At 45.4% G+C, this 17,979-nt stretch overlaps 1 protein-coding gene across 1 annotated transcript in view; it reads left to right on the top strand.

Annotated features, from left to right (window-relative positions):
- Scsbetaa (Succinyl-coenzyme A synthetase beta subunit, ADP-forming) overlaps positions 1-17,979 on the top strand; it is a 34,734-nt gene that overhangs the window by 1,411 nt on the left and 15,344 nt on the right. Inside the window, exons 3-7 of the mRNA XM_077697854.1 lie at positions 2,797-2,896; positions 4,396-4,558; positions 4,752-4,922; positions 6,125-6,221; positions 10,781-10,942. Coding sequence (XP_077553980.1) covers positions 2,797-2,896; positions 4,396-4,558; positions 4,752-4,922; positions 6,125-6,221; positions 10,781-10,942 — 693 coding nt within the window. The remainder of the gene's footprint in view (positions 1-2,796; positions 2,897-4,395; positions 4,559-4,751; positions 4,923-6,124; positions 6,222-10,780; positions 10,943-17,979) is intronic.

Here is a 17,979-nt window from a genome sequence, read left to right as displayed (position 1 = left end):
AGTCCAAGAAGTGCACGTTTTAAAACACGTTTTTTTTTCCCCTGTGATTTGCAATTGGGCACACTTCCCAGCTAATTAGCTGAATGAAACGTTGAAGCACTGCAGTAGTTTAAGGAGACAAACATGGGGCTGTCTGCTTCCCTCCCGTAGAAGCCCGATGGCGATTTCAAAATATTTACAACTTCACTGAAGAAAAGTAACTGAAACTCGTCGTACCATTAGAGTCGTCTTAACATCTAATTGTCATATAATTTGTTTTGGCATGTTAGTGGTGAGCGCGCAAAGTCTGGCTGCATGTGCGCGGTGCTTTGACTGGAGAGACACCAGCCAACATGTTAATCCGGTAGCCCTTCAAGACGGCAACTCGAAACACTAGCTCTGGAAGCAAGAAACTTTCATTCTGCGTCAATTTGTCCGTGCACGCTATATGGGGGTAATCGAGACAAATACAGCTGCACTGTAAAATCTATTACAGAACGCTGCCATTGGCGGACGCTGTTGTCCGACAATCCTGGTGCATACCGTTTTGTCTGCACTTCTGACAGATAATCGTGTCTGCCCAGCTGTCGCTAACATTGGTTAATGAGACCATGCAGTCAGCATACAACTTCTTTCATTTAAACTGTTAGTCAGCCGTGCCCCAGTTCGATTTTTCAGTGGAAACTCGCATTAAAATGGACAGGTTTCAAATTGCCCACTTCCTCAATAAGCCGTAGGATTAAGGAAAACGAGCGCTACAAACCAGGACAGAAAAAACGAAGAACAACGAGGCAGATGCACTTCAGTAAAATATGCTGTCGGGCTAGTTGGTTCATTCCTTAAAAAAAACGGGCACTACAAACCAGGTCCTGGTTTGCAGCGCTTGTTTTCCTTAAGCAATGAACCAACTAGCCCAACAGCATATTTTACTGAAGCCGTAGGATGTATCAAAAGTTCTGTTCTAATGACGTACTCAGCACGACAAAAAAAAAAAAAAAAAAAGGAAGGAATGGCAGCCAGTGGGCTGAATACTTGTCCAATAGGTGCAGCCTGGCAGGAACTGGAATTAGCTATCGGCGTTCAGAGGAGTTGACAACTGAAATGAAAGAGCATTGTCTAGAACATTTCTAACAACATCAGGAAAGATTCAGAAATGTATTTTTTTAGCTCCACCGGCGTTATGCAGGCACCCCAGCCTCCAAGATGAATGCGCGCAACTATGATGCGGATTGTGTTTGTGCGAGAAAAGTAACATATTATTCACAAACATGATTTGAGCTAAAAGAGTGCAAACTGATATACTTATGGCGTTTTAAGCACCGTTCTACTCGTGAGCACCTCTGTGTAACTCGGTGCTAAAAAAATGCTGCCTCTAGTTGAGATAACAGAGGTGTGTATCTGGGGATGTGGCCTGCATTTAATTTATCGTTAGTTTGCCACAAGTACCCACTTTATTCGTTGTTGGTTTTTTGCATGATCAAATACTGTGACAATAACTTCGTTCATGTGGTGCTGCTTATGGATAGTTTTGCTAGCGCCATGGCCGCCACACTGGCCTTTAGTGCACGTGAGTTTCTGCTTCCACTGAAGGCTGCTGTGGTCTGCTGAGAAGAACATTGTTCGTAAACTATGACAAGAGCCACAATTTAATACTGCTCATACCTATGTGTAATTCTCATTCCCAATCTTACGTGGAATGCCTATATCAACTACATTAGAAACAAAGCAAGCAAGACCCTGGGACTTCTACGTAAATCACTTGATATATGTACAACAGAAACCAAACTGACCTGATACACCTTGTTTATAAGATAACTCGAATACGCGGCTATCTTATGAAACCCTCATCAAATGTATCTAAGGCAATCCCTCTCAGCAATCCAAAAATCACGTTCGCTTCGTTTTCTGTAACTACACTCACGACAGTGTAACCCAACTATGAAATAGCCTGAACTTATAAAAACCTTGCAGCAACGTCGGCAAAACTTCCTACTTCAGTATTTTTTCAAAATTTACCGTAGCACATCCTCATTCCGTAATTTACACATCCAGCCAACATCGCAGATCTCCCGCCATACCGATCACCCGTTAAAAGTATTCATCCCATTTGCGCGCATTAACATGTACAAATACTCACCAACTCTTATTAGCACTAACATTATAGAAGGACTTGCCTTACCACATTGCCACATTCAGCAACTACGATGAATTCCGCCAAGCCCTGTGAAATTTGTGAACATTTTCTGTGACCACCGCTGTTTTGTTTGTCTGTTCCATTTATTGTCACCTAGATTCTTTTTCTCTTCAATGTTGCATTTATTTTGTTTGTATTTTGTTACTTTCATTGGTGTGCTTTCCCTGCATACCGTATTTATTCGTATATAAGGTGAGAAGGTGAGGTTTCTTTTTTCCAAAATCTGTAGTCTTAAAGTACCCCGCCTTATATTCGAAGCTCAGTATATATATACATATATATGGTGATTCTTTTTTACTCTCCAAACTGGACCCTCGCCTTATAATCGGGACCACCTTATAATCGAGTAAGCACAGTATGTACATTTGCTGAGAATATTTTATACCACTGTTACAGTGAGTTGCAGTGGTTTTTTTTTTTACTTTTGTTTTGTTTTAAATTGTCCCCCGCTTATGTAGTACCCCTTTCCAGTGCCCTCAAGGGTACTTTCAGTCCAGAAAAAAAAGAGCTCTCCTTAATTGTGCACAAATTGTGCTCACTGTGACTCCCTTGTCCCTAATTTCCATAATCAACACAGCCATGATCCCAAGCTCAAACCCACCTGTTACTACCATCATTTCCAGGTTCATCCGATGTCGTGGTCAAAGCCCTGGTCCTAGCTGGAGGTCGCGGGAAGGGCACCTTTGACAGTGGGCTCAAAGGCGGCGTCAAGATGGCCTATTCGTAAGTACGCCCACAACTACCATCTCACGTGAACGAGATAGGCGACCGTCCGGAGATTGTTGCGGCTTTCGTGTGCCCTGCCTAACTATGCCCCTGTCACACAGCAGATCTAATGACATTTAGAGCAACTGTCATTCGCTCTAAATGACATTAGTTCGGCGCTACGCGAGGAGACCGAGGAGGCCAGTGGCATTTGGCAGCTAAATTAGCTTTGGGAGCTCATTCAGAGGCCAAATGAGTAGCCTCGACAGTAGTGGCACGTCACTAGACAAGAAAGTTAAGTAATAAACCAAAGAATACTGTTTCTAAGCACTGCAGTAAACTTTCATACTGTTTTTCTAGTAAAGAAAGACAAACAAGTAGGTACTTACAAAAAAAGATCTCATCCTGAACCCTGATACGAATTTCTTACTTTCTTGAGGACTTGTCTCTGCTTGTGATGTCTACTTATGCCACCTAAAACAGTGATTTTCTTTGCTTTAGTTTAAAAAAATGAAAACAAGAATTATCTGTTTTGTTTTGGGAAAACTGTTCCGTGTGAAAACATTCTGGATGCGCTTCTATAATTTTGCAATTTTACGAGGTTGCTAATCATCACCATTTTCACTACCAAATGACGCTTCTTTTACCGTGTAGAACCGCACAGCCAAACCGAATGTCATTAACAGCCAATGTCGTTCACTTTGAATGACATTAGCTGGGTATAATCTTTCATGTTAATTTTCTTGCTGCTTTCATGGATGCTCGACTCTCTTGCAGATGATAACGGATATTGACTTGCTTTCATGGTGCAAACCATGGTACAGAGTAACCTCGATGTGAATACGGGTTTGTGTTGTAAAGTTATTGCTAGCTCTTTTCATGAGCTGCATTACAGTTTCAAAAAATGGTAATAACGCAAAAAGCTGAGTCAATTATCTTTTTTTTTTTTTAGTATACAGTTTGGTTAACGATAATGAGAGGTATGAGAATTCTGTTACACAGGCAACTTCGCTGGCAGAGCAATAATGAGAGCCAAGCCATTCAAACCAAACCAAAACTGGAGAGCCTTGAAAGGTGTGATCACCGAGTTTAATCTTATTCAGCCTTTATTGTCTCTCTTTAAAGACCTTCAGAATCTGCAAAAAAAAAGAAAAGAAAGAAGCCGCTTTGCCGATTTCTCATTTCTTCCATAAACTTGCATTGTGGTGTTCATTTCATTTCTGCTGGAACGTTCAGAAAGTGTGCTATCATCTCTGTGGTATGTGTGTTTGTTTGGGCAAGCCTTTCCGCTATCAAATTAAATTCACAGTTATTCCCGTTGACTGCGTCTTTTTAAAGCCCTCCAGAGTCTGCGAAAACAAGAGAAGAAAACGCTTTGTTGATCTCTCATTTCCTCCACCCAACTCTCACTGTGTGGCTGATTCCATTTCAGTTGATGCGCATTCAGAAAGCGTGCCGTGATCTCTGGAGTCGCTCTCTGTCTTCCCCATCGCCCCATCCGCTCTTCCTCCCTGCAGGCCGAGCGAGGCGAAGCAGCTGTCGGCGCAGATGCTGGGCCACACGCTGCGCACCAAGCAGACGGGCGAGAAGGGCATCAAGGTGAACAAGGTCATGATCACCGAGCGCCTCTACAACCGCCGAGAGTACTACTTCGCCCTCATGATGGAGCGGGAGTTCAACGTGAGTGCTCCAGCGGCGGCGGCACCAGCAGTGATGCTCGCTACGGCACGATGGGAATCGCAGGGGAACGGAGGCGCACGCAGTCCGCCTGGGAAGAACGCAGAGACAAACTATCGGCGTGTGCTGCGAATCGATCGAAAAATGCGCTGAATGGCAGGAGGGAAGCCAATGCCTGCCGTCCCGCCTTGTGCAGGGCCCCGTGGTGGTGGCGTCGTCCCAGGGGGGCATGAACATAGAGGAGGTGGCCAAGGAGAACCCGGAGGCCATCATCAAGTTCCCCATCGACATCAACAGCGGCATCGACCGGCAGCGCACGGCCGACCTCGTCAAGGGCCTGGGCTTCCACCCGGCCTCCATAGATGGGGTGAGCGTGGAAGTGTTTCCTAATACCTGACGCTTGCGCTGGAGTGAATGTCGAATGAAGAATTATTCGATGGTGTATTTGTAAAACAAGAATTTTTCACTGCTGTCAACTGTTTTCCTCTGCCCTGAATTTTTCTGGGCCGTGACATGCATGGCTCGGCCCTTGCCTCCTGCTGTGTTACTGTTGGTAGAAGTTGTGGCAGAAATGCACTTTGCCAGTGTAACGGCAGAATTGAGTTGGAGTATACGTGACATGCCTGGCTGTGCTCCATTTATGTAAGGGAGGATAGAAGTCCGGACTAATCAGCTGTAGTTCAAATCTGTCAGTTGCCTGCTCTGTCAGAACTATTTGAAAATTCTGTGAAGTGCAGGCTGGAATCTTTCCCTCAAATAATTTAGCATAGACTGAGCTTACAGTAAACATTCATTAAGAGTGGAAGTACAGAGCAGTTATCACTGACCTCAGAGAATATAACAGGAAACACTGAATGCAGAAGGCACACCTTGTAGCTATGCATTTCCAAACTTTTGTGAAGCTTCTGACTGCATCCAGTTTCATATCCCTCTAAATAAGCTTTGAAAATATAACTGCTATGTAACATTTACATTACTCTCTAGTGATACGCTGTGTAAGAGTCAGTGATGCTTGTCACGATTTAGTCCCGCGTTCGTGAACCTGGGAGGGTAGGGGTACCCTCCAGCCGAGAGACGACATGCAGCGTGCTGGTGGTGACGGTGACTGACCCCCGAGCAGCCGTGCTCGGAGGTGTTTATTGTCCGGCCACACACAAGGTTGCCCACCGAGCCTGGTGGGGCCACTGAACTTAGCGGCCAACGAATATCAGGGATGGGGGGCGCCACACACTTGTCACAATGCTCCTTCTGGGGATGTAGCTGTGATTATCCAGGGTGTTCCTCAAGGTTTGCTTCTAGGGCCACTTTTATTCATAACAAAATATGTTCCTATTTCAAACATGCCCAAACTACGAAAGCTTGTCATTTGCGCACACCTACTAATCCTTTCCTTTCTGCCGCGTCTGTTACAGAGTTAGTGATGAAATGAATGTGCCATTTAGAAAAGCTTGTTGAGTGGCTCTTCAATTTGTCCTTATGTTTGTTGGTTGTCACCTTCCAGGACGTTGCCAGCGAGTCTCCATTCTTTTGGTACTGTTAAACTCTGTTCTCCCTTCCCTTTGTTTGCAGGCAGTGGACCTGATTGAGAACCTGTACAAAGTGTTCGTGAAGTACGATGCCACCCTGATAGAGATCAACCCTCTCATCGAGGACAACAACAACATAGGTGTGCGCGAACAGCCAACTATCTTTCAGGGAGCACTCGGTCACTTTTACTCTAATAATTTGCTAAGAACATGGGGCTAACTTGCTGATCTATGGACTATATCACGTGAAGAGAATTTCACTATGTGGTACCGCCCCCCTTCCCCCCAAACTGCTTCCATCGAGAACTCTTTGGTTGATAGCTTTCGAAGAAAACACGTCTACTGGGCAGACAGAGCCATTTGTCAGGCTAACAAAATGTGACGCATGCCTGCAAATACAGTCGAACCCGATTATATCGGACCTGTTTACATCAGATTATCTTGTATATCAAACTTTTTCTGTTCGCAGTATATTTGCAGTGAGAATATATATATATGGCAAAAATTACGCCTGCAGTATATTCTCGATAAACGGAACTTCAAGGGACCGAAAAAATTAGTTTAGTTTAACAGGAGTTCCGTTTACTGAGAGAGGTGTGCAAAAGTGCAAATTTATGTGCGTACACACACTTAAGGACATTTCATGGAACTCTAAGCACTGGAGGGTGAATGTAGCTGATAAGTGTTTCAGAAAGCAAGAAAACTGCGCGAGGTTTAGGCACAACATTTACAAAGTTTATTTGGCAACTGTTAGTTGATACCTGTACCTGCAACAGTTGATGCCTGTGACAGCGAGCTTGCGAGTGGCGGGAATGGGACGATCGGCACTGCAGAAGTGGCGACGCAGGCACATTGCTGCAAAATGTTCAAGCAAGGTTCGCTGATAGTGGGACGGGCTATTATTGCACGCTAGTAATAATGGTTCATCTATCTGAAGTGAAATATATTGCCAAAACGGAGGTGGGTAAACATACCAATGTTACTCAAATTACGATCGTAGTGAACGGGCACCTTGAGGATTGATATGAGAGGGCTGGTGGGGTGCGACGACTGTCACCTCGCTTTGCGCAACTTTTGCCGTGGCTCTTGCACTTGCGCGCGAAGCCGAGTCTTGGGATTAAAAAAAAAATAATAATCTCGGCATTCACATGCTATTAAAAATTACTTGCGAGTGCTTAGTTTTTCAATTCGATATTTTCAATGGCACTCCACGCTATCTATGCACAGAGCCTAAGAATTTAAAAATGGTTTGTAAGAAGGTACCGTATTTTCCGGTCTATAAGTCGCACCTTTGTATAAGTCGCACCCCCCTCAAGATGACCGTTTTGCCGCAAAAAAACGTATACAAGTCGCACCGGTGTATAAGACGCACCGGTGTACAAGACACACCTGTTAATTAGATAAACTCATAGTGAATCAGATCGTTAGAAAGTGTGGCTTAAGTTCATGGTTGTGGCGGCCGCTGTCTATGCACGCATCCCCCGGTAAGAAGGGCTAGACATGTGGATATACCGTCCAAATTCTAGAGAGAACTAACTTCTCAAAAATTGTTTGATGCACACAAATGGCGTGTACCCACAGATGGTGTTTAGGCAAAACAATCAGTCTTCTAACTGCAACTCACTAACAAATAATTTAGCGAATTCAAGCGGGAGTTGTGCCGGCGCATCGCTGTCGTCCTGCGACTCATTGATGTCGTCTTCGCCAACATCGTCACCAGTCGCGGACCGGATCACTCCGGCCTTTATGAACCCGGCTACAACTGTTTTTGTAGAAATGGAGTCTCAAGAATCGGAGACACATTTGGCCACCTCTCCAAACATCGCGCGTCTCTTGCGTGCTGTTGTAAATCAGCGCAATAAAGATGTCATGGCGGACGGAAGTGACGCGAACAGAAGCGGCCCGAAAATCAAAACTTATCAGGAAGCTGTCATTTGAAAAATTAGCAGCACGTTTACCTCTTCCAGAGTAACTCTCTGTAATAATTTATAAGCTGCATTTTGTTTTTGCAACTTAGTTCGATGTTACTTTTGAATTTATTCTGAACTGTAGGTACTGCGCATGGCAGGAAGTGGCACGCGGCTGTCGCAGGCCGTTATCATTGTTTTTGACTAGAAAAAGCTGCAAATTTCTGGGTTTAACGTCCCGAAGCGACATGCGGGCTATGAGAAATGCTGTAGCAGTGGGCTTCGGATTCATTTAGACCATAGAGCTGTGTCTCTTAACGTGCGCTGGCCATGCGCAGCCGCCGCGAACCGGATTTATTCCATACATAAGTCGCACCGGTGGATAAGACGCACCAACGAAAATTTCAGAAAAAGAAAGCGACCTGTACACCGGAAAATATGGTAGTCCAGTTCGTGCCATGTTATACAATGGTAGAAAAAAACTTTATTGAAAGGCTGTTTCAATGTTATGTACGTACAGAACCGATTAAGAAGTGTTTTTGCCACCCGAGTTGCGAAAAATTTGATTTTTTAGGCTCTTAACTCTTTCGCTACCGCAGAAAATTGACCAATTTTGGGGGGTCCAAGAAAACATTTTTTTTTCTGCTAAAAAATTATTTAGGCACTAATTGCAGGAGCACAAAATGCAGATTATTTAACGGCCTTTCCAATAACACCAGTTTTTTAAAGGTTTTCATATATCATAGTTGTGAAAAAAAATATCAAAATCAAAAGTTTTGTCAAGTTGTCGAAAAAAATGATAAAAAAGGAGTTGTGTATATCAAACCACCGGTAGTAGAAAAAAATTAGAATATACATTTTGCAGGGAAACATTTCAAAAACACACCCTAAAAAAAATGTCGACTTGCGCGGAACAGTTTTTCAGATATAAAAAAAAAATGTTAGCACGCACGGTGCTCGTGTCATGCGGTGAAGCCCAACCTCTAATTCAAACTGTGCAATTTTGGGTTGTTCCTTGGAATAAATCTGGCGGTTTGACGTTATCAGAGGCACCAATTTGCCCCCACATAACGTAAAAACATCTTGTCAATGGCTGACTTTGCATTTACAGCGAGCATAATATTTGGGACAAGCACGCGATGCAGAAAAAAACATGCATGAAGTTGAAAACGGAACGCCGTGGCTGATGTTTGTTGTCGTTCACGGTCAGTTATCTCTCAAAACATAAAGCTGAGCTTTATTATCATCTTCTTACTCGCAATTGTAGCCTTGCTCGCAAAAATGAGGTACGATGAGCTAGAATCGTCCCCTGCGATCTTTGGCCGAGTAGCAGTCGCGCGCTAAAAAAGATCAGCACAACGAGCCTCCTCTATTGCAGCGCCACCTAACATTTTTCAAATGAAACAGTACAAAAACTTATCAGAGACTCCGTCCGAATAGACAGTTCAACTAAGCAGCAACATTAGACACCCGGATATACCCTCGCATGAAAACGAAACTGGAAGGCGAACAGCTGGCAGTGTAAGGCCGGTTTGAAGCGCTGTCCTCGGCGGAACAGATATCTGGCGACTGGGTGTGACCTTTTGACTTGCATCTGAAGTTCTTATCGCAGAAATCGGGTTAGGGTGGGGGGAAATCAGGAGCAGCATGCTTTTTTTTGAGAATCAGTCGCGGACGCTTCAGGCGCCATGGCGGTTAGCCTTGAAGTTGGGTAACTGCGTAGTAGCGCTAAATATGAATTTCGCGATGCAGAAACGAAACCGAAACTGTTGTAAACTGTTTGGGAATGGTCCTGGGGTAAGTAGAACTACCAGAGTACTTAGGACAACTTGCGCAAAGGCAATAAAACTGCCTAAAATCATAAAGTAGCTTTGCAACCAGGCACTGCTTGACATTTTCAGCCGATTTCTGGGATTATTACTGTCAGAGCGTGAACCTGACGATTGAAAATCGTTTGCTAGTTCCCCATTCACGCCCTGATAGCAAAAAACAAGCGCTGGTGCAGAGTAATTACGAGTTGCACGCATTCTTCGTTGGTAGCCTTGAGGCGCGATGACCACGCCCCTTTTCCACAACCAGGTGATTCAAAAGCGTGTCAAAAATCACGTTTCCGTTGCAAAAATGAAAACAAAACTGATTTTGAAAGGCCATTTTCTGATCTAACTCCGAACAGCTTTACTTGTTCGAGAAACGCCTGGAACGCTATGAAAAGGCGCTCCCAAAAGTATCGATCAAATTGATCGATTTTGATAGGCGCGGTAGCGAAAGAGTTAAGGTGACATAATAAATGTCGTTCTCCTGCTGCAAATCAAGGTTCTTCTGCTCCAAAATCGAGATTTTGCTGCTCCAAAAACTGCTCCCAAATTTCATTAAGCTGTCTTACCCCTGTGTAACATTAAGGAACAAGAAGAGAGCGGAGTGGGTCAGGGAACAAACGCATGTTATGGACATATAAGTAGAAATTAAGAATAAATGGACGTGGGCAGAGCATGTAATGCGAAGGCAAGATAGACGTTGGTCATTAACGGTAACGGAGTGGATCCCTAGAGAAGGCAAGCGTTGCAGGGGGCGGCAGAAAGTTAGGTGGGTTGATGAGATCAAGAAGTTTGCGGGGATAAGTTGGTCGCAGAGGCCTTTGCCCTGAAGTGGGCGTAGATAGGCTGATGATGATGAAGGGTGGTCTTCGCTGTTGGAGATGAAGTCTGGCCGAAAGTTGGCGCCGGGACGTTGTTGACGCCGTGTGTCGAACTGACCATATAGCTCCTGCCCCGTTTCCCCCCGATGCCCTGCAGTGTACTGCCTGGACGCCAAGTGCCGCTTTGACGACAACGCGGTGTTCAGGCAGCCGGCTCTTTTTGACCTGCGCGACTGGACCCAGCAGGACGTGCGCGAGAAGCAGGCCCACGAGAGCAACCTCAACTACATTTCCCTCGACGGGGACATCGGGTGCCTCGGTGAGCTTGGGCTTCCCTTGGTTCACAAAAAATGCAGGGAGCTCACACCAACGCGTACGACCTGAAGGTAGTGAAGCTGGATGCAACCTTCACGACCATTCACGAAAGTTTAAGTCCATTGTTGGAGCCGATTTCTCCTTCGCTGTTTCAACGACCTTTGCTCCATCATTGTTGCTGTAACCGTGAGCTTCCTTCATTTTCTGGATGTGATCATCATTGGCCACCACCTTGGAGCGGCGTACACTGCGATGTGTGTCTCTCGTCCCGAGCAAGTGTTGCCACGATTACAGCGATTGCTGGACTTTTTTTTGGCCAATCTTGGCCAATCACCTTAAGTAGATATGGTTGGCTTGACAAACTTGTGCCAGGGACGCTGGGTGGTCGCCGCAAGCCCGCCCTCACGTGCGCGCGCTCAGTAATTTCTTGGCATTTTTAACGGCGGGCACGAAAAGTTACGATTTGCTAAACAGCGTCGCTGTTAAAATGTGCGGGCAGAAGTTGTAGGCGTTAGGCGTTGTTACGAATTGACTGCGGTGTGTATGTTGACATGACACACAAGCTACAACAGCGCACAACAGCACAACACATCGTCATGCTTTCTTGCAAGGCCTCATTGATGTAAGGCAAAGACCACTTACAGAACTGCGCCGTGCAGGTTGGTTCATCCTGCGGCACTCGTGCGACATCGAGAATGTGGCCAGGCCACAACCCTCGTATGCATGCCCAGGCTTGCCGTGGTGGCTGTTCACGGCATGCAACTCATCGCATCTACAAAGTGATTTTGCTTGTGTGTGCCTGCTTTGAACGGGTCGGCGCTTGTTGTGACCATTGCTGTGGAGACTGTAAATAGTCTCTCTTTTAAAGAGCCAGCCAGTGCATCTTTGGGCTGTGTGGGAGTATGTTTCTCTGCCCATTCGAGCTGTCATGTTATAATCGCGCCAGCGTGCTGCTTTCTGTATCATCGCTGTTCTTCTCTACTCGCCATGTACTAAACCTTGTTCAGTTGGGCCTTTGGTCCTTCGTCATCCGAACATAGGCAACTTTCCTGCAGCCACTCACCAACCCTGATACCCTAACACGATTGGTCGTAGCCATACGTTTTTGCCCATGTAACAGCGTGCTAATAAAACACGCAGATTTTCAGCCGATGCAGCATTTGGGAGTGATTCTTAAGAAAGCAGCGCACAAAAGAAACAAAGTGCACATGACATCACTGCACTGACTGAGTCATGGGCACGTAACCAGCAAAAAGTAACAGTGTTACAGTCACAGTTACCAAAGCCAAAAAAGTAACTCTGTTCCAGTTACAGTTACAGAATTTTTAAAAGTGACTTGTCACAGTTACAGTTACTGTGAAAAAGTAACGTCGTTACTTTTCCGTTACTGTATAAAACTAAGTAACAGATTGTAAACCAAATGATAGAGTTCATATAGTATGAACGTACGAAGGGGTGCGGGTTGTCAAAATTGCACGTGGTAAAACACCAGACGAAAGGAACCTAAAAGGGGGCTCACCGAAGACCAAAATCAGGATTGCGTTGTGTACGCCTCATTTTGTTACATAACTTTTTTTTTTCTCAAGAACCCTGGGTGTCGGGGAATTTATTTGCAAGACTCACTCAAGCTTAGGATGAGTTGTTTCTCATTGTTGGAATCCAAGAGCTTCCCTCTTTTTTCAGAGGTCTACTTTCCAGTTTCTTTTTTTTCTTTTTTCTTGTTTTTGCTCGCTGAAGACGAAATAGTTTTGACATCGCAGGACGCAGGTTCGAACCTCTGCCGCAGCGGCTGCTTTTCCAATGGCGGCGAAAAGCAAAAATGCCCCTGTGATCGAGATTTCAGCACACGATAAAGATCCTTAGGCGGTCAAAATTAACCCGTGGCCCTCCAGAATAGCGCACCTCATCGACTGTGTAGCATCTGCGCATGAAACCTCATAATCTATCAGTCAGTCTTGACATCACCTCTAAGACCGACCTCCGACCTCGGTCTTCTGCAGGAAAGATAATCCATCCTCGTAGCGACCTTCTGTCCTAAACTGTGAGAGCAGCCGTGTTGTGGAAAAGTGGAAGGTGGAGAGAAAGAAGTCCGAAAATAGTAGAAAGTGCAATCGTAAGTCGGCCTTTAACGAGTGTACCTAATCGAGAGTTTTCTATAAAAAAGAACTGTAACGGCATATCCTGTTACAGTTACTCTGTGAACAAGTAACAGTGTTACAGTTAAAAGTAACTAGTTACAGTTACAAGTTACTGAAAAAAGCAACTTGTTATTGGTAATGCGTTAGTAGTAACTAGTTACTAAGACTGATTGTTTAATCCAAAAGGGCGAAATGCCAAGAGGCATTGTAGCACTTGTATACTGTTTTTAGCCGTTGTAATACAGTGAATTTACTCGCTACCTTTGTAGAAAAGCTGACTTGAAAATAATTGTGGAAGGTGCACAATATCTCCCCCCTCTCTAACCTATTTATTACATTGCATTTTATTACTGTAAATGTTTTTTGGAGTTTAGCTTAGAGTACATCACGCATTGGCAAGTGAGAGAAAGAGGCGTAGTTGTGTAAAGCTGCCCATTTTTGGTGCTTGAATGGGCTTTTTGGAAGGAGTACCGAGGCGAGTTTGTTGAAATCTTACTTCTGGCTGCATATTGCACATGTCTGGAATCTCTGCTCGTCGTGTGTAATAGGTAGCAGAAGAGATGAATGCGATGTGTCAGTTGCATTCAACTACCTCTCTGACATCACACCGGTTTGATGTACTATATCAGCCTTCAAAATATTTTCTCCCATTTCGTGTCCAGTATTGACTACTTACCGTATTTATTCGAATCTAGGCCGGCCCCGATTCTAAGCCGACCCCCGAAAGTCCGAAGGCGCGAAAAAAAAAAAAAAAACTTGCCTCGAATGTAGGCCGAACAAAAAGGCGAGGTCAGCGTTCACAAAAAGAAAACACGTTTATTGAACATGAAGATGCGGTGCTGGAACTCAATCAGTTTCTCTTCGAAATCACCGGGCAACTTCTGGGCGATTGAGGTTCGACGACGGAGGCTAAAGCCGAAGTGCTTCATGAATTTCTGTAGCCAGCCCCGACTGGCTTTGAAGTGTGCCCGTGATAAGCCTCGTTCCCTTAAAGGGACACTGAAGTGATATGTAAACATTGCGGGATTACTTTCACAAATTGTAGTCCGGAGTCCCCAGGCCATGTTTCGACCACTCTGGGCGCATTTACGCGATTTTATTTAGTAGAAAAATTAATTCGAAAATGCTGTCCTCCTCTCTTTATGCTCGCCCATTTTCTGCGGCGTTTTCGTGTGACGTCAGGAGGGGATAAGCTGGCATTGGCTGCGCTACTGCACGGCTCCCCGGCCTTCAGACAGAGTCAGTCGGCCCAGCGTTTCGTCCGCCAGCCGCCGACGCGTCGTCGCAATTCGTTCGCTCAGTTGAAACAAAGCCAGGACACGCTTGTGAATGGTAGAATTTGCCTTTCTTTACTTGATTAGTTTGTACACTGTATCTAGCTCCAAGTCAAGGTCGCTTCACACAAGCGCTGCACAAGCGCACATGCGACGCTTCGCTGACTGGTATGCCAGTAGGAAAATATAAGGCCTCTTAAAGGCGGGAGAAGAGTCAGCGAAGTCAATATAGGTACTAAGGAAATAAAATCAACTGATATTTTTACCGTACAGCGTAAAACTAGGGTGCGGGAAGCACTTTTTTGCGCTGGGCGAACAAGCACAGCGGTCAGCAGCACGACTACGCATCTGCGAACGCTTCTCCGTCTACGAAATGCAATTGCTAGACGTGAGCTATTGTGGAAACTCGGGCGACGCTTACTGCACGAGCGCAATACAACAAATCACCTAAGCTGCTTGAAATGACAAAACTAAATATACCCTATATATACCCTAAACTAAATATACCCTATACCCTATACCCTAAACTAAATATACCCTATATACCCTATATGATATATACCCTAAATGACAAAACTACAATATATACCCTATATTACCAATATCAGGAGCCCGCTCCGTGGCTGAGTGGTCGGGGTTGCTAGGTTTGCCACCGCAAGTATTTTGCAAGTCACAAGTTCGAATCCCCGCGGGTACGTGCTTTTTTTTTTTTTTTTTTTTTGTAAGTTAACTTTTTTGTTTTCCGCCGATGTTTTCTATATTGAGTTCCCCTTTTTTTGGGCCGCAACGTTCATGGCTCCACGAACTAGTTCACAAAACGCGCGCAGGCTGGCACTGGCGCGCTAGCGAGTTCTCGTTGGCGTGCTGTTGCCATAAGCACCGACTGCTTGCAGGCAGTGGGCACAGGCCAGAATGAACAGACCCTTGGCCTGGTGCGAACACGCTTTTTACGACACAGGCATGAGGGAGGCAAGCTCCAAATATGGGGGAAAAGCGCATGACATTTGGGCGTCTGCAGGTACGCGGAGGGCGTTCATGCACTGCGTAGGTTTCGGCTAGTGAATGCTACGATTCCAATCCGTCCGCGGTGGCTCAGTGGCTAAGGCGTTGCGCTGCTGAGCACGAGGTCGCGGGTTCGATTCCCGGCCGCGGCGGCCGCTTTTCTGATGGAGGCGAAAAGCAAAAACGCCCGTGTGTACGAGATTTCGGCGCACGATAAAGATCCCCAGGTGGTCAAAATTAATCCGGAGCCCTCCACTACGGCGCGCCTCATCGCCTGCGTTGCGTCGGCGCGTTAAACCCCACAATCAATCGATTCCAATCCGTCGTAGGAGTCTTAACTTTATGCATTTTTACAGCTGACAACATGGCAGAAGCGCGGTACGATGATTACTGAGTTATTGAGAATGCCCATCCAACAACGCCAACGGTTGTGTTTTACAGAACCGAAACCGAAACCGAAACATGTTTGGTTGCTCACCTTGGGCATCGTCCAGTCACGGTGCCCGCTCCTCCTAACGTCACAGCTTTAGTTGGTGCGGCCGCCGCAAACCGCGCATGGTAGTTTTTCTTCTTTCGCGCTTTGTAAAATAATTACCGATTTGTCAACCGAATAAACGATGAAAAGTGTGCTAATTTGAGCCAGTCTACGCAGTGCAAGCAAAAACGGGAGCTTGACAAATTCACTTCAGTGTCCCTTTAAAAGCTCCCTTGCTTTTGCCTGGAGCACTTCCGTCGTTACTGGAAGGGCAGCTGCTCGCTGCGTCTGAACAAGTCAGCCAATGCCATCTCCATTTCATGGTGACGGCATTCTCGTGGTCCGGTGATTGCCAACCTCATTGCGGCGCACGCAAATATCCTCTCCCGTTGCGTCCTCCAACGACGGACATTTTTTTTCATCCACGCCGAAGTCCCGCCCGGCTTGAACGTTCGACGACAACTCCGCAGCTAAAACAACTTTTCTTTTAAAAGCGGCACTATAATGGCACCGCTTCTTTTTGCGCTGTCAAAACCAAACGCCACACTAGAGTGAACTTTCTAGTTCATTCTAGTTCACTGTAGCCACACCGCACGCAGGCCACTATCTGCACAATTCAAAATGGCGGCCTATGGCCCTTAATGGCTACTGGCTCGTCCAGTAATGGCTACAATACTTTCTTTTCTGGGTGGCGCTAGCTGTGCACCACTTCACTTGGAAATTGGCGCGTATTTCAAAATCCTCGAATCCAAGCCGACCCTGGAGTTTGATATATCAGTATTTCAAAAAAACTATCGGCTTAGATTCGAATAAATACGGTATTTATTCTTTCACACACACATTGCAGAGCTTAAACAAGCCTTTAACTCTTTCGTTACGGCGGAAAAACGGACGATTTTGAGTGCTTCCACAAAACTATTTCTTTCTCTTGAGCTAGTGGACACATTTAGCATTGCTATGCATGGAATTGTAGCTTATAGATTGCTCTTACAAACACATACCATCAGTTTTGTGAAAGGTACAATTACTTACAGTTTATTAGTCAAGTAATCAGAAAAAAATGCACAAAAAGTATACACGCAGCGTATATAGGCGATTGTAATGAGCCTAAAAATTATTTTAGGATTTCTAAGATATACAAATTGTTCCTACATTTCTTGGCTATGATTCAATATATATAACAACGCTGTACACCAAGTTTTGTATTTTTGTGGGCCCATCAACCTAGCGGAACTGATGGCTGTGCCACTCTTCGAAGCCACTTGAGTGTAAGTCGGTCATGCATCCAAGCACACTTTCTTTGTGTTCTGACACAAAATCCTTTTCACTTTAGTGGTAAAAAACCAGAAAAAAAATCCAGCGACCTTGAGAAGTGTCGCGCATCGCTCCGTAGCGGTAATTTGGCACGAGTCCCAGGCTATCATGAAGGTGATAATGCGATATGACGCAGCGCATTTGGCAAAATATCCCTAACGTACGTTGTCCAGATCCTTGTCCAGATGTGTGCGGCTTTCACACATCTATGTGAAAGCCGCAGTCGTCAGATAGGAAGCCCACTTTGTTTATAAATACAGCCCAAATACAGCGGACGCCGTTTTCACGGAAGTCGCCACTACCGCGGGCTCAAATTTCTCTTGGCGCGGTCTCTGCACGCAAAATATCAACAAAACATAACAAAATCGAAAAATGAGTTGTAATAAATACGCCAGATGGCGTTAGTTGTCCGCCAGGCGCCGTTTTTAGCTTCTTCGGGACGTTTGAAAACATCGGACCTCCATGCCCGATGGCCTACGGCGCCGTACAGAAAGAGTTCAGGGGGGACACTGGTCTTGAGGACCAAAAATTTGCCAAAATATCAATTTTCTGTATTAATTTTATTTGCAGTCTATACGCCTCGAGCTTTGCGATCGCTGCGCCGCCTGCCGCCGCTTCTCCGCGGAGTTAACGGGACTAGCGCTGCGCGGCCCATAGGGGCTCATGCAGTGTTTTGGTTCTCTTTCGCTTCTTTTTGCCCTTCCAAGTGCTAAAAAACTTGTTATGGTGACGTCTGCAAGTAAACAGTACGTTTAGGTCACTTCAAAAGCCGCTGCGTCTTGGTAGGGTGCTCAAACACCAACAATAGCTATCCGGGAACGCGGCTCTGCGTCCTTCT

Source organism: Haemaphysalis longicornis, unplaced genomic scaffold (assembly GCF_048455015.1).
Source record: "Haemaphysalis longicornis isolate Haplotype H1 unplaced genomic scaffold, Haemaphysalis longicornis Haplotype H1 scaffold_2, whole genome shotgun sequence".
Taxonomy (NCBI): Eukaryota; Metazoa; Arthropoda; class Arachnida; order Ixodida; family Ixodidae; genus Haemaphysalis; species Haemaphysalis longicornis.
Note: the sequence above shows the minus strand (reverse complement) of the source record. Positions and strands in the feature narration are given on the sequence as shown.